The 15,658-nt window shown below is 40.9% G+C and overlaps 1 protein-coding gene across 3 annotated transcripts; it reads left to right on the forward strand.

The window, feature by feature from the left end:
- The first annotated feature begins 3,330 nt into the window (after window positions 1-3,330).
- LOC147462870 (uncharacterized) lies at window positions 3,331-10,013 on the forward strand. 3 transcript variants are annotated; one of them, XM_086485833.1, is made up of 3 exons: window positions 3,331-4,655; window positions 4,738-4,788; window positions 9,825-10,013. In XM_086485833.1, the coding sequence occupies exons 1-3, from the start codon at window positions 3,876-3,878 to the stop codon at window positions 9,855-9,857; spliced, it is 864 nt and encodes a 287-aa protein (XP_086341959.1). In that variant the 5' UTR covers window positions 3,331-3,875; the 3' UTR covers window positions 9,858-10,013. The 3 variants fall into 3 exon arrangements, 2 of the variants coding, with proteins under 2 accessions (XP_086341959.1, XP_086341949.1); XR_015184713.1 differs by adding an exon at window positions 8,200-8,282 and having other exon boundaries at window positions 3,337-4,788; XM_086485823.1 differs by having other exon boundaries at window positions 3,338-4,788.
- Window positions 10,014-15,658: the final 5,645 nt, after the last annotated feature.

Genomic DNA, 15,658 nt, shown 5'->3' on the forward strand with positions numbered 1-15,658 from the left:
ATTTGATGGGGCCTGCCCGGATTGATGTTGGGTGCTTCACATAGGCTCATGATGTGCTTAACACACCATATGTAATCTCTATGCACAATGTGCTACACAATGTTAGGATTTGAAGGGCTCCGTATTATGTGTTGACTCCTCAAGGCATTGACTCTACTTGGGGCTTTATGTACATTCTTTTTTGTGTTAATTCAACATTTCTACTCACAATTGTATGGCCAAAACCACAAAAAAAAAAGATTTGAAGGGCTCCATATTCTTCCAAAAGACAGGCAAAGAAGTTAAATATCCATCTAAAATGTTGCACTTGCAAGAATTTTGTTGGAGCCTTTTCTCTTGCAGCCTACTTTAGGGGCCACTACCACTCTCCACTTGCCACCAGTACACATTCCCTATGTTATTAATACGTACAAATTTGGTGGAGGCTTTGGTGAAGCTTGTGCTAAAAAATAGACCATTAGCATTTTCAACAAATTATCTCTCTCTCTCTCTCTCTCTCTCTCTCTCTCTCTCTCTCCCCCCTTCCCTTTCCTCCTCTTGCTCATTATTGAATCCATTGTAAGCTGCTATGATTCGATTTCCACCTTGTATTTTTTGACTCATGACTTGATATAGCATCAATGCCATGATACATGTAGTCAAAGTGTACCAAAAGAGTTTAACCTTGTCTGCAAGTTTGCAATCGCGTTGAGTTGTTCTTGCTCCGTGCTACCTGTGACCTCTCTCTCTCTCTCTCTCTCTCTCTCTCTCTCTCTCTCTCTCTCTCTCTCTCTCTCTCTCCAACCTAAAAACGTCATAGGCAATTGACTCACTTTAGGCTTCTACTATCATCCTTGTGTGCACTATGCAATATGCAAGATGAGGTCCAATAAGGCCTACAACCCATGCACAACCATGAGGTGGCACCGGGATAGCAAATGTATAGCAAGGTGTGCCTACACTCAAGGTCTCATAGCCATTAGTACATGAGTTTTTTCTCAGTACAAATTAGAATGGCCCTTTCAGCCCCCCCCCCCCCCCCCCCCCCCCCCCCCCTCTCTCTCTCTCTCTCTCTCTCTCTCTCACAAAGATGGTCGCTGGTAGCACCACGAACCTAACAATCTGGCAGTGCTCAAAAAAACCCTAGAGTTATAGTCTTATAAAACCTACCCAAAACCTACAACTAAAAAAGGAAGTAGATTTTTCTATATTGCCTTAATTCAAAAAAGTAGAAAGCATAGGAAAATTAAGTTCGTCCAAAATTTTGGGGTTCAAAAAACCTAATACTCTTTACTATACACTTAACTTTTCAAAAGGAGTTTGAATGCTCCACAAGTTGATTTTTACATAAAGAGTCATTCACAAAAAATACATAGTTTATAATGTAGAAGATTGTCCTTACCTCTCCTACTCTTGCAAGTCTAACCAACCAGTTATGGTTATGCTGAGGAAGATTCACATCCAAGTCTTTGCATCAGACATGACAATACATGATGTGCTGCTTGGCCAATGTAAAGGTCCGAATATTCCATTATGGAATATTTGAAGGGGAATCATCATGTGGTATATATGGCTCCAAAGGAATTGTATTCTCTTCATTGGCACTACCCCCCCCCCCCCTTCCCCCCAACAAAATATCTCTAGTCTCAAGCATGACTTAGCCCAAGCAGCCTCAAATTTGTGTAATCTAACTTCTGAACGGTTGAAGATGTAACTTCTGCTGAGCTCAAAAAGCCACAAGATGGCAAAGATGGGGATCCATACTAGCCAAGTACTATTTTGTGTCAAGGTTCAGGATGAGAGACCTCATTTTGACCTAGATTCTTATGGGGCTTACCCACCCTCTTCCTATGGGTATGCACTTTTTTTTCTTTACAGCTTAATCTAATTTTACCTTTCTTTAAAAAAAAACATAGTTTCATAAATTCTTAAAGAATTCCAATGCATACTATAAATGAAGTATTATTTGCATGGTTACATAAATAGTCTGTCAATAGTGCAACTTTGGGAAATATCATTTGAAACGACAGGATGTCTTTCTCTTCAAGACTTTTAAGGCTTTCTTGAGGGACACAAGTCAAACAACTAGAAATGAACGACCTTCACCCATATGGATACTAAGGCCTTTGGCACGCCAAAAACTTATAGAGCTAGCCTTTTTTTGCTTTGATGATAAATCCCATCAACATAAAATGAATTTTCCAAGGTGGACTAATGGCAAGCACTTTATGAGTACCACTCCAACTCAAAAGCAAGAAAATTCTAAGGCTTTACATTTTAAGTGCACAAGTAGAGTGTGACAACTTGCATGAAAGCAAGTCATTAATAAGGAGTGAATTGATACTCATAAGACCAATTATTTATTCCTAAGTTTCCTTGGTACCTTTCTATTGTACTAGCTATACCAGTCATGACACCAAATTTGTCACGTACTATGTGTTTTTGCAAAAGGGCGAGAAAGGTCCAACAAAATCTACTCCCACTTAGCAAATTGTTGGTTTAGATGTAGGTCTACTTCCTATTACTTTGGGACCTTTCAACTTTTTTCAATAGTCGTAGGATCTCTAAAATATTCAAGGACTACCATGAGCCTTAACCACCTTACTCCCAACCACATAATTTCTTGCACTTGTATCGTCAAGAAATGGTGGGAAGAAGGTTCAAAAAATGGGATCCCTTCCGATAGTTTATGATCTTGTGAGATTTGAATTTCCTAAGGCTTAGGGCAACTAAGCCCAACCCAAAAGCATTGCAAGGGATGACATTATATGATAATCAGGCTTGGTCAAAGAAATTGCTTTCCACTTGGCTAGTTTCACCCAAGGTGGTAGGATATTGGAGCTCCTAGGTTGTCGATTTGCAACCATGGCTTTTAGTCTATGGTGTTTGAAGAGAGGGCGGAACTCCATCTGTTAAGCCATTAGGTGTAGGCACAAAGAGGTTGAATCTTTAGCATAATTTCTATTTGACACGAAGTCGATTCCTCTAGCCTAAGAGTAGATTCAATCAAGCTCTCGCAAAGCTTAGAGGACCGAATTTTGTATGTGGCAAAATAGGGGGATGACTTGTGAGACTAGGTGTGAATCAAAGAATTTCAATTCTAAGAAGTTCCTTTGTTGGGGCCATAAGAACCTATAGGCAAGAAACTGACTCCTCCTTTGGCCCTTTGTCCCACAAGCGTACGGATGCTTTATAATAATTGGCTCATAATGGTGAAATTAGTTGTTTATAGGAGTAAACCATTTCAATCCTAGATGAGGCACCTTTAGTTAGAATTGTTGGTGACTCGACCAGGCCAAAGGGAGCCTTAAGAATGAAAGCTGTCATTTGGCACCAACAGAGTCCTCACGAATCCTAGACTATATACACTGGTCTATTATGGGTAGATATGTGGCAACACCCATTTAACGTGGTAAGATGGAGGGCCCCTATTTCACATGGGTTTGCTCTCCCTCCCAACTGCATCTTTAAAATGGCAGGTCTGCTGGCAGGTGAGTTGCGAGCATTAAACTCAGCGATGCAGCTGTCGACTAATCCCGTTTCGCAGATTTGTGGCTATGGCGTGAAGCGCTCTCAGCTCCTCAGCTTCTCTTCTCAGCTCCTGTTGCAATTGTGGTCTAGCTCGTAATCTCTCTCCTATCCGATTAGGGTTTCGTGCAGCTGTTTTCTGCTGCAGGCTCTCCGTTCTTCTGTTTGTTTCAAGGAGAGTACATTTTCTTACTTTAGGGAGTTGTTCTGCATGTGTGGCTCATGTTAAGAGTTCGTGGAACGACATGAGCTTGCAAGAACAGACAGATCTCCGGCATAGCTCAGGAGGGTACATGTAGCGTGGAAAGCTCACTGGTGATGCATGCAATTGAAAGGCCATCTGTTGTACTTCCTACAAGTTCCCAAACATGCCGGATGTCCTTCCATCATGCTTTGGTGACCATGGATCGAAGACAGGTACGGCAGGCATCAGATCGGTGCAAAACATGGTCACATGCTTGTATCAGACCAAAGTGTTTGAGGAGTGTAGGCTTATTTCCATTACATGGTGCAAGAGCCTAATGGGGAATGGCCTCAGTGTCAATGTTGATCACCCCTCACCCCACCTAACATGCAATATTGACATGAAACCTTGGCTTTTCTGGAAGAAACAGGGTTCCAAGTCTCTTGATTTGGGTGGTAGGAAAGTAGATGTTATTTGGGATCTTTCTGCGGCTAAATTTGGAGGTAGTCCTGAGCCGCAGGCATGCTTTTACCTCATTGTTGCTTGCAAGCAGGAGGTTCTACTACTTCTTGGTGACATGCAGCAAGAGGCTGTGAAGAGACTGCAAGGGAAAGCCGTATTGTCTGAAGCCATATTGTTGTCAAGGAAGGAGCACATGTTCGGCAAACAAGTGTATACAACGAGAGCGCAGTTTTTTGAGAATGGTCTAACCCATGACATTGTGATTGAGTGCCATACAGGAAATGAAAGGGAGCCTCGCCTTTCTGTCAGAGTAGACAAGCGGCTTGTTGTTCAAGTGAAGAGGCTTATGTGGAAGTTTCGAGGCAATCAAACAATACTCATTGATGGACTCCCAATCGAGGTCTTTTGGGATGTGCACAATTGGCTCTTTAGTTCAAGTGATGGACATGCAGTGTTCATGTTTCAAGCATGTATAGCAGACGAGAAGCCATGGTTACAAGAGGTAGGTATTCCATCTTCTAATCGGGGGCAGGAGTATGGGTCTCACAGTTTCAAGCACATAGGTAAGGAGTACTTGTTTACAGAGGGTGCCTGCGCTTCAATTTCTCAATGGCCCAGTAGCAGCAGTTTTACAGGTAAGGAATTTTGTGTTAGCTCTGTTGGGTTTTCCTTGTTGCTGTATGCTTGGCGGAATCCATAGCTTTCGTGAGGTCCTCCTTGCATCATATGCTCTTTTTGAAGGTGTATATAATTGGTCTGTCCCAAAATTCATTGATAAAGCATACAGGCTTTCTCACATGTACTGCCAGGCGTGGGCCAGTACATCATCTACTCTCTCTCACACACATTCAGTTAAACGTCTCCATTGAAGTGGGTAAATACATGTCAACGATGCGTTGAATTAGTTGCTGGTTTCCCATTAAAATCAATTTTGTGGTCAGTGAGATGTAGTCATGCGTGCCATGATTCTTTTGGCTGGAAACTTGCATATCAATGAGACAATGCAATGTTATGGGATTGGTAAGGTTTATGATTCAATTTCTCATCGTAGTTTTGTGCATTTTTTGTTGAAAAGTTTTGTTTGCGTGATAGTGTGCTGATCACCTGGAGAAGCTTATAACAAAAGAATTTGCTTGTTTCGTTTTGTGGTCTCTCGCCGTGTTTTTACTTGATAAGGACCGGCTACCTTGATAGTAAATACTTGGTTCAATGAGTTTGCAGTGTGGCATTGACGTGACTGCACCTGAATCCTAATTAGAGCAAGCTCTTGCCTGATAGTTTGGTGAGACCATTCTTAGTGAAAGTTTCGGAGGCTGAGATAATATTCACCTTGTAGTCATCCGGGAGAGAACATGGCATTGTCTTCACTTAGCTTTATGTTGTTTTGGCTCTTCAGATTCAAGCCAATGGCATGGCTCAGTGGTACCCTTGTTTCAAGGTGCATATCTCAAATCTCGCTGTTTGTGTGTTTTCTGGTACTCCATCAATGGACCTCATAAGATGGGGACCATTACTTTCAAAAAGTTTTACTTTATTAACAAAGAAGGTGCTTTTAGTGAAGCAACAACTTTCCATGCAGCAGCAATTTTTTACGCCCATCCTTGAACGAGTGCTACTTAATCACGTACTCGAGGTATAGTGATTGTAACCTGCAATTGGGCAGCTTTGGTCCCCATGTGACTACCTCAGGGACTTTTCTTATTCACAGCAAGCCTTAAGTTGTTGGGCTCACAATTGTGCAATATAATTGCACAGTTGTACGGTTTGAAAAGCCAATGATGCCAGTTTGGAGCAAGATCTAAAGATAATATTTTGCTTGAACTTGAAGAGAAATATGAAAAAAATGTGTGAAAACATCTTTTGACTAAATGTCTTTTGCAAAGCAAAATAAAGGGATTGTGTATGGTCAAAGAAATCAATTTGCTCAAAACTTTACCATCAACCAGTGTATATTCGAGGTAGGGGCGGCCATGTTTGCTACTACTGGTATAAATTGAAATTTTAATTTGCCTGTGCTCTTTGTATGTGTTGTTGATTTTATAAAGGTCTTCTGTAGATGAGAATATGCCTTGGTGTGAAAGGCATTTGAGTGGCTGAGGAGAGCAATTGAGGATTTGTGGCATTTCATTCGAGGAGGGGGCATGGGAATGAAATATTGTGTGGGTTTGTTATATGTATATATTTATGAAAGGTAGGAGAGAGTGCTCACCTTTCTCTATTGTGAGGATGATGTGATCAAGCTTGGACATTGGTAGTGATAAGCCCGAGGAAGGGTGAAGAAGAAGAGGAATTCAAAGGAGCTGGTGAGACTTCTTGAACCAGCTTAGAGTTTTGAGTGAGTTCATCCAAGAACTTCTTGATAAAAGGATAACTTAAGTCATGACAAGGAAAATCTGTCATTAGTTATATAATTATGGCTTTGTTCTCTTTTGCAATGCATTATGATATTTTTTTGAAAAATTATCAAGATACTCTTGAAATTTGTGGAAACTTCCAAAATACCCCTCATTTTGCTGACAACTCTCAAAATGTCTTTCCAATTTCTTCAAAATTCCCCAATGTTAGTCTCGCAAATGTTTCTAAAGACATTTTTCCTTGTGAATCTTCATAAAGATTGGTCTTCTCTCAATAGAGTAGAAGATGGTAGAATGAGAATCTTAGATGGTATTTTTAGACAGAATGGTTCGTATTTACAGTCACAAATGCCTCTATTTGTGAGCCGTGGCAGAAATTGTCAATCAAGGCTATTATAGCTAGATCTCTATCCTCGAAAACAATAGACTATGCAAAAATTGGATTAAAACATCACAGATTGGTACAAGGATGTATTGGGATGTTTTAAGGTAAGTCCACAAATTTCAAGGGTATTAATGTTTTCATCTATGCAGGGAAGGTTGATAGACTCGTTTCCCTTTGGAAATTATGTTTTGGGTTCAAGATTGGTTGGATAGATCTTTGAATTATCTTGGGATTGTTCCTTTGACTTTCAACATTTTCCTCTCTCTCTCTCTCTCTCTCTCTCTCTCACACACACACACACACACACACACACACACACACACACACACACACACAAGGGAAGAGTTTATTCTATGGTGTGTCAATGCATCGTTCGATATTTGTATGTCTTGCCCTTTTTTGTGATATCAACATGGAACTTGAAAAAATGCTCCTTAATCATGCTCAAGGAGAAAATGGAAACTTAATGGGCAGCCAATCCTCCAAGGGCCCAATATAGACAGAAGTTTAAGTTTAAAAAAGGGAGTATTTTGTCATGATGGGTTGGGGGCTTTTTTGTTATATGAGATTGAATACTTATTCAAAACAAAAAATCATGCTTTCAAGAGAGCACCAACCTGGCGAGAAAAATACTCAAACATGTTCTAATTTTCAATCACACCTTTGAGAAACTATGAGCGAAAACAAAGCAACAATTAAACTTTGTATAGTGTAGTAGTTTTGCAAAGGTGTTGAAAACTTATGGAATAGTGAGTGCCATACAGAAGTATGGTGGAGAATTTGAGTCTTCCCAAACTTCAAAAGCAACAAAAATTGTGCCTTGCCCCATAATCAAATGCACAACCTAGCCTATTACATGGGCATGGAAAGTAAGAATGAGATAACAAACTTGATAATTTTGTCCTTTGATATTATTGTTGCCAATACATGATTTTCCATGTAATCATGTTGATTGGTTAATTGTCATGCCATAGTATATCGTCCACATACTTATGACGTCCTCAAGGCTATCACATACGTTGATCTCCTCTACTCCTACCACTAGCAAACTCTTGTACTTCTATCTCTAAACCCTTGTTGGCACTGTCGTTAGGTAGGGTCTATGGGGGGGGAATTTTGTCGCCATGGCCATAGGGCCTTAGGAGGCCAATGGGGAGTTGCCGAGCAAGGGTACGTATTTTAGGTGGACGGCATGCATTGGATTGCTCTTTTTGTTGTGAAGGCTTGTTACCATAGAGGTATTTCTCAATTAAAAATTGGCGCCAGGAGGGTTTTGTGAGTGTTGCGTGCTATTTTTGGGTATGCAGCTGTCGCTTTTCGATAGGATGATGAGATGCAGCCGTGCATGAGAACGATTTGTAGGCGCTTCAATTGTCCTCTGAGAGACTAGGTGCTCTCTCTCTCTCTCTCTCTCTCTCTCTCTCTCTCTCTCTCTCTCTCACACACACACACACACACACACACACACACACTTTCTTTACACAAATTACAAACTGTTTGGCAACTCACTAGCCAAAAGGCCGCTTGAGGAGAAGTGGCCGGGGATTGTCTGTGTGCTCGATGCACACCTTTGGTGCAATTGCTTTATTTGTGGCATGTTTTAGCCGTTGCCTTTGTCGTCAAGTATGTCCGTTGAAACTTGTTTGTTGTTTTTTGTTTGTGTGTGTAAGGGTGTGTAGTGCATGGGTGTTCATGTGTGTGTTGTAGGTAAAAGCGTATTGTGAATGTGTATGTATGCATTGTGTCTGTGTGTTTTAGGTGTTTTTATATTGAGTGCGTGTAAGATGGAGAGAGTGTGTGCATAGTGTGTGTGTATGGCTATGAATACAAGAGAGAGATGTTTTTTTGCTTTGCAGCTTATGAGAGCAAGAGAAAACAAGAGGGCGATGGTGTGTGAACAAGAGTGTATGTGTGTATTGAGGGTGGTAAGAACAAAAGAGAGAGGGAGAACCTTTACCTGTCAAAAGGGAAGAGGGAATTCGTCTCTCGCGGGCTGATCCGAGATAGAGAAGGCAAGGGAGAGAGTGAGAGGGTAGGAGGATGGGGGGAGAGAGAAAAGTGTACGCGTGTATTAGAGATGAAGAGAGACACTGGTCGTTGGTGATCCAAACGAGCATAATGAAATGAAATATTATATTAACGGGCCAAAATGACCATGAATTTGATACAAGTTTGGATAAAGGAAAGAAATTATACTAAACAAGAACACCAATAGAGATGTAAGAGGCGGGTAGCATGAGCCAGTGTCTCAAAATACATATGGTGGATATGTATGTATCAAACCAAGTGATGGCTCGCATCACTCCGTGAATGATTGTGTCGATGTCCTCCATGGTGAGAATCCACATAGGGAGTCTCTTATGTCGTGCCAATATGAATCTGATCCTATGCTGCAACCTCCTGCGGTTGGGCCTCCTAGATCTCCCTAGCTTGCCTACTCGATCACTTAGATTATCTCTCCTAGTCCTCTCTGGCTGCTCTCATCTCTGCTCACTCTATGGATGAAAGAACACTGAGATCTGTCTCTAGGTGTCTCTCTTGGTTTGTAGGCCTCTCTCTCTCTCTCTCTCTCTCTCTCTCTCTCTCTCTCTCTCTCTCTCTCTCTCACCTTGCTCGATGCTGTTGAATCTTCAGTAGATCATCCATGGAATAATTAACGTACATCAATCCCAATTTTTCTCCCGAGATGAACTCGCAAAAGAGGCCGGTTCAAAAAGGAAAGAAAAAAAGCTCAGTCCTAGCTAGGTGAATAAGAAAGAAGTCCCAACCCATTTGATTTGATAATTCTTTACCCTGGATAGTCTGTTTCCTATAGTACTTTTGTGTTGATGGTCGTTTAGTTTGAACAATCTGCATTCAAATCTCTCTTCTTTTATTCAAGAATATTGAAGTCATGCATAGCCAATTATAACAAAGCTCTTCTTCTTTGCAGGTATCTCTGATTTGTAAAGCAGATGTTCATTGAGCTCATATGAAGACTAGCATTATAGGTTTGTTCAAACTTGTACTGAATCACATGAAAACTAAAGACTAGCATTATCAGTCGCCATTAAGTTTTCCCCATGACCCCACTTGTGCCCTGCCAAGGAACTTGTAATGATGCTGATGGGTTTATTTTCAACTTCATCTCTTTCAAGGTGTCTCCTTGGTTGTGTAGCTTTGAACTGCCTCTTGATTTGTACATTACTACTTGGTTATGAGTACATAGTTCTTGGAAAGGGAAGCAAGACACTTGTCAAAGAGTGAATAGTGGCTCAAAAGGAGGCATGGCTTTTGCTTTGTCCTTCCTACTTCCGAGTATCATTTAATAATACCTGTGCTAAATTCTATGACATGCTTGAGCAATAATGTTGAAAGAACCAATGGGATCTTAACCTAGTGGTTAAGGTGGATGTGTGTCAAGTTCGATTCCCAGCAGCACCTTACAAGTTTTGATTGTGTCTAAAAGAGAAAAAATGGTAAGGAAATCAACAAAAATTATGTGAGGAAGGCGAGTGCCATCACATGTGTATCGAGTTCCTTGCCATGAACTTGATTGTTAACTTCAGTCTTTTTTCTTGATTTTAGAATGATGGCAATTGTCTATGGATCTGTCAAAGAATTTTGGGTTGTTGATGTAGAGTAAAGAAGTTTAGCTTCTTTTCTCTATTCTATCTAGGTTGATTTGTGCTTTCTAACAAACCTTCCTAGAAAAATTGGCCCCTCAAAGAGTTCAATACCTCGCGCCTTACGAGACTTGCCTTAAACTACTCAAAGAAGGTTAACTCAGTGTGACAGTGCGAATTTCTGCTCATATGTCGAATCATTCTTGAGTTACAGTAGCCAACGCAAAGGTGACCTTATTGAACACACAAAATGATAGAAAAAGGTTTTCGACTGTAACCCTCGTACTGTGTATTTTTCTTCTTGTTAGGAAGGTTGCAAACGTTAGGACACAACGCAATAAATAGTCATTTTGCAACGCTGTTCTCAAGAAATTCTTTCAACAAGAGTAAGATACAGCAAGAGTAAATTACAACACCTGGCAAGTGGGTCATATTGGTTCAGATCTTTGAATACTTTCTCTCCTATGCCACACTTTTCAGTAAGTTACTACTGTAAACCAGATATCTTCCATAACCCAGATCACAATTTATATCATTTACTACTAGAACCGCCAAGCGTAATTTAATAACACTTTGAACCAACAATTTTAATTTTTACTTTAAGGCAGTGCCGTCGTCTACTGTAGACGACCTTGTTTGTTTCTTTTCAGTATGCATGTCACTAGCGGTCAATTGGTTTGGTCTAGTCTAGTGTGGCCACAATATTGAATTGATAACACCTTTACCTAGGGCTAGAGAAGGTCATGCAATAACATGCCTCATTCAAATTAAAGGGAATAAGAGGTAATGCGAGTTTGGAAGTAGTTCACAATGATTATATACCTCATTCACAATTGAGAGGATGATAGGTAATGAGAGTTTGGAAGTAGTTAGTGCATATATTTTGTATTTTTTGGCGCAATTGGCATTTGGAATCAAGTGACCGAAGCCTAGACAACTTGGTCCTCTCAACTAGCCAAAGGTTTGCAACAAATGTGGAGTGATCTTTTTCCTAGTGTGACCTTGAAGCTATGTTTTTAGAGACATTTGACAACTTGTTAGTCCAATTTGTTAACAATTTTCCCTTATTCTTTATCCAATTTCAGGTTGCGTTTCGCCCAAGTCTAGTAGGCAAGGATTTAGTCCAAATCCATTATAGACCAAGGCAAGAGCACTTCATATGCAACAAGCAAGGAATCACTGTCATGCGCAGGATTCTATTACTACTTGAGAGGCTGACAGTCGCTTTAGTTGCGCGCGTGCGCACACACACACACAAGAAGAAGGTGGGAAATTCTAAATCGTAGGAGCAATCCCAAGAGACCTCATAGTCTATACGACAAGTCTTGAACTCAAGACGCCTTTTCCAAGAGGGAACCGATAGAAACATTAATCTAGTTTTTTCCTCTTGCAGATTACAGAACTGTGAGCGTTGCACGTGGATCCCAACAAGCAATCTTGTGCAAATAAGAGAAACTACAGAGGGCAGCCAGTGGCATCACATTGGCAATCCCATGCAACAGATGTTGGCAATCGATTGCTTCACAGTAGCATGGGTGGTGTAGAGGATCGACAACAATAGAGAATGGGGCTCATTGTGGCAAAGACGGGTACTGCAACAGGTAGCTAGCCAGTGGCATGGTGATGGCGCTAAGCAAGGAGCCATGCCTGCAAGTACTAGGGTTGTGGCAATGGAGCTAGAACAATGGCTAGCTTATTGAGCGTGCCCCGGGGAATAGGCTCCATGGCGAGGACAACTAGGGGCTCCAAAGAGCTTCTCCCCCAATATGTCGCTAACCCATGTCCGATTGAATGCGAAACTCAGCACGATGGCAGAAGTCGCAGAGATCACGGTAGATATGAGAGAAAATGTGAAAGACGAAGAGACCATGCCAAAGAAGATGAGTATAGAAGGGATCTAGCCATAGGTTAGTGATGGAAAGACTCACAAAGAGCATGATGATCACATGTATAGATACAATAGATATGCTAGTAGTGATGACAATGGTGAATGCAAAAAACGGAGTAGGAGAGATCGGGATGATTGAAACTCTAGCTCTGCAAACGGGTATCAACCACAAGAACCTTGAGCTTACCGAGGTAGGTTTTATATGTCATGGATCATGGTTGCTTTGTGCAGCTTGTGGACTTGACGATTGAAAGAATGTGGGCGATTGAACACGACAATCGGCACAATGGCAGAAGTCGTAGAGGAGATGATGATGGAGATTGCAGTAGTAGACATGATTTACATGATGATGTATAATAGAACTTTATGAGAAAGGACATTGCTGACCGTGGGCGATGCAATGTGACAGTGGGCACGATGGCAGAAGTCGCAGAAGATATGATGATGGAGATAGCAGTATACATGATCGACATGAGGGAAGTTATGAAAGACGAAGAGACCATGAAAAAGAACATGAATATAGAAGGGATCCAACCATATGGATGGTGATGGAAGGACACATAGAGAGCATGATGATCGTAGAGATAGATACAATAGATATTCAGGTAGTGATGATGATGATGAACGCAAAGATCGGAGCAAGAGTGATCAAATTGATAGAAACTCTAGCTCTTTAAAAAGACATCAACAACACGAACTTGAGATGTTCAAATGTCTATTGAGGTAGGGTTTAAGGTGTCATGGATCATGGTTGCTTCCTATAGTTTGCGGACTTGACAATTGAAAGAGCATGTGCCACTTATTGCTAATGCAAAGTTGTTGTGAAGAGAGATCAAGAGGTATGGGTTAAGGTTGTTTCCATGGATGGGAAGAAAATTAGGCTTTTCATGGATGTACCAAAAGATAGGGCAAGATCTTCCACGATGAAAAGAAGCTCTTTCGATGAGGAACCTAATCCCTCTATTATGAATCAGCCTTAAATATGTCGCAAAAGGCTTACGAGAATTTTTATCAGCCACAAGGATGAAATGAGTGACTTTTCTAGGCAACCACTAAAGAGAATGAGTTCACAACTTGAGAGATGGAAGCCAGGGGTAGGGGTCTTGGATATGAGATTACCCTACTTATGATGCTGATGGATTTGAACTACTATATTGTATCAAGACAAAGACATTGAAGAGGAGCTTGAAATTGAGCTCAATGAAGTTGAAAGAACCTTCTTAAGTGTGAGGTCCCCAACCCCGAGAAGATTGGGGCGACTTGATAGATGGCCTTCCTTTATACTCCTTTTTCGTTGACGACACCCTACTCCGTTTCCACAAAGTAAAGATACGAACAACAGAAGAGAGAAAATCCTCTATCCATCGTTTACGTGGTTATAAGGGTCATACGTCACAAGCCAGGTCGATAAATCTAGGATTCTAATGAAGCTGTTTCCTAACATAAAGATGAAATCCCATTGACATATTTATAATCCATAAACAAGGCCTTTTTCCCCACGTTTAAGAGGCACGGCCGCCATCCATAAACTATAAATATGATATAAGACTTAGTTTAAACTAAATAGTAATTTTATGTCCCGTAGATTTGGGCCATCTCGACTCTTGGCACAATGAGTCTCTACTTTCACTTCTCTTAATAAGAGGGAGTGGAGAGTTTCTCGACTAATTGAAACCACCCATCCTTGACTGGCAACCTACGCTAGCCTCCACTTTCCACCCCACTCACACTTTTTAGCTTGTTTTTTAATTACTACCACACTATTTTACATATACAAACAATGTTCCTTAATTAATTCCAAACACAGATTCTTTTATACAACCCTTCAAACAATACCAAAACAATTCAAACAAGTCATAATGAAGACAGACCTATAATTCAACAAAAATAACTTTTCCAATTTCTCATGAGTTGCCGCTACCCGCGACTTTCTCTGTCTAACAAACAGAGCCTTTGCAAAGGATTTATTCGCTAACCGCAAATTGCGCAACCTTCCCATGCATCTCGCTAACTACGGGGCATCCCGCTAACTGCGAGGCATCTTGCTAACTGCCAGGCATCCCGCTACCCGCGAGGAATCCTGCTAACCGTGAGGCATCTTGCTAACCGCCAGGCATCCCACTATCCGCGAGGAACAAAAGATAGCCGATAACCTCAGCTTAATTTCCGCTAACCGCGGAATAATCTCGCTACCCGCGAGGAACAAAATATATTCTTTCAACAATTCTTCTCTTTAAATGATTCATCAAACGTGATCAACTAATTCTTCATATCAACCAATAACCACTTATCAAATAATCACGCAATAACCATTCAACAAACAGTGACAATTTATCAAACAAATCTTTCACTAATTTGTGAAAATATATGCTTGTCTCTAGTGATAGAATCACGTTTCTTGGATGGTTTAAGGAGTTCCCTATGCTTAGCTTCCCAAGTCAACATGAATAACAATGCAAAATTATAAATTTGTCTTACCGGATTAGCGACATGTTCGATTACCTCCCGTGTTTGAGGCTGGACGACTTCAACTTCTTCCGCAACCAATACCTTCTCTTGAGCAACATTTGGAGTAGTTGATGCCTTCCTCTGCACCTTCCTTGGAGGTGGAGCGACATGAGTGTCCTTCGAGCTTCAAGTCACTTGCTTCGGGGCCATCGTATCAATGTAGAGAAGAGGGAAAGAGAGAAGAGACCTCCAGAATTCCAAGGGCAACACGACGATGATAGAGAAAGACTTGAGATGGAGATGGTTTGAAGGTAAGAGCTCGAGGTCAATGACACCGACGTCAAGGCAAGAGAGCTTCCGCTTCTGAGAGTGTGTGTCTGTCCCTTTCAAAGTGAAGGGAGAGGGGTCTTTATATAGGCTCTCAAGGCCAGCTAAGAATAGAGAGATAATTTCGCGTACGTTCGCAGCTCCCAATTTTTAAAATATTTTTTTCTTTTGCGGACACGGAATCCGATGCACGATTTCGGTTCTCCAATTTTAGAAGAAGCTTAAGCTCCAAGACAAGAACTCTAAACTTAACTCCTTCCTCTTTCTTTCCTAAAAATACTCCTCCTTTCCTAAAATTGCTCCTTCTTTCTCAAGAGTCAACTCTTATCTTTAGATACAATCTTGAGGCTTAAGTTTTTCATCAACCTTATTGTTTACAAGTGAATAAGGGTCATAATTAATAGTTCTAAAGTCCAATTTTTTTTTCTATCGTTCCATAGAATGCTCTTTGACTTAATAAAATGCAAACCTCAAATATTTGCAAAGTAAATGAAATAC

Source organism: Adiantum capillus-veneris, chromosome 2 (genome assembly GCF_014529385.1).
Source record: "Adiantum capillus-veneris isolate H3 chromosome 2, ASM1452938v2, whole genome shotgun sequence".
In the NCBI taxonomy this organism is placed as follows: Eukaryota; Viridiplantae; Streptophyta; class Polypodiopsida; order Polypodiales; family Pteridaceae; genus Adiantum; species Adiantum capillus-veneris.

What these genes read in the sequence shown, in the direction of transcription:
- LOC147462870 (XM_086485823.1), top strand. Translation starts at nt 3,876, where the DNA reads ATGCCGGATGTCCTTCCATCATGCTTTGGTGACCATGGATCGAAGACA.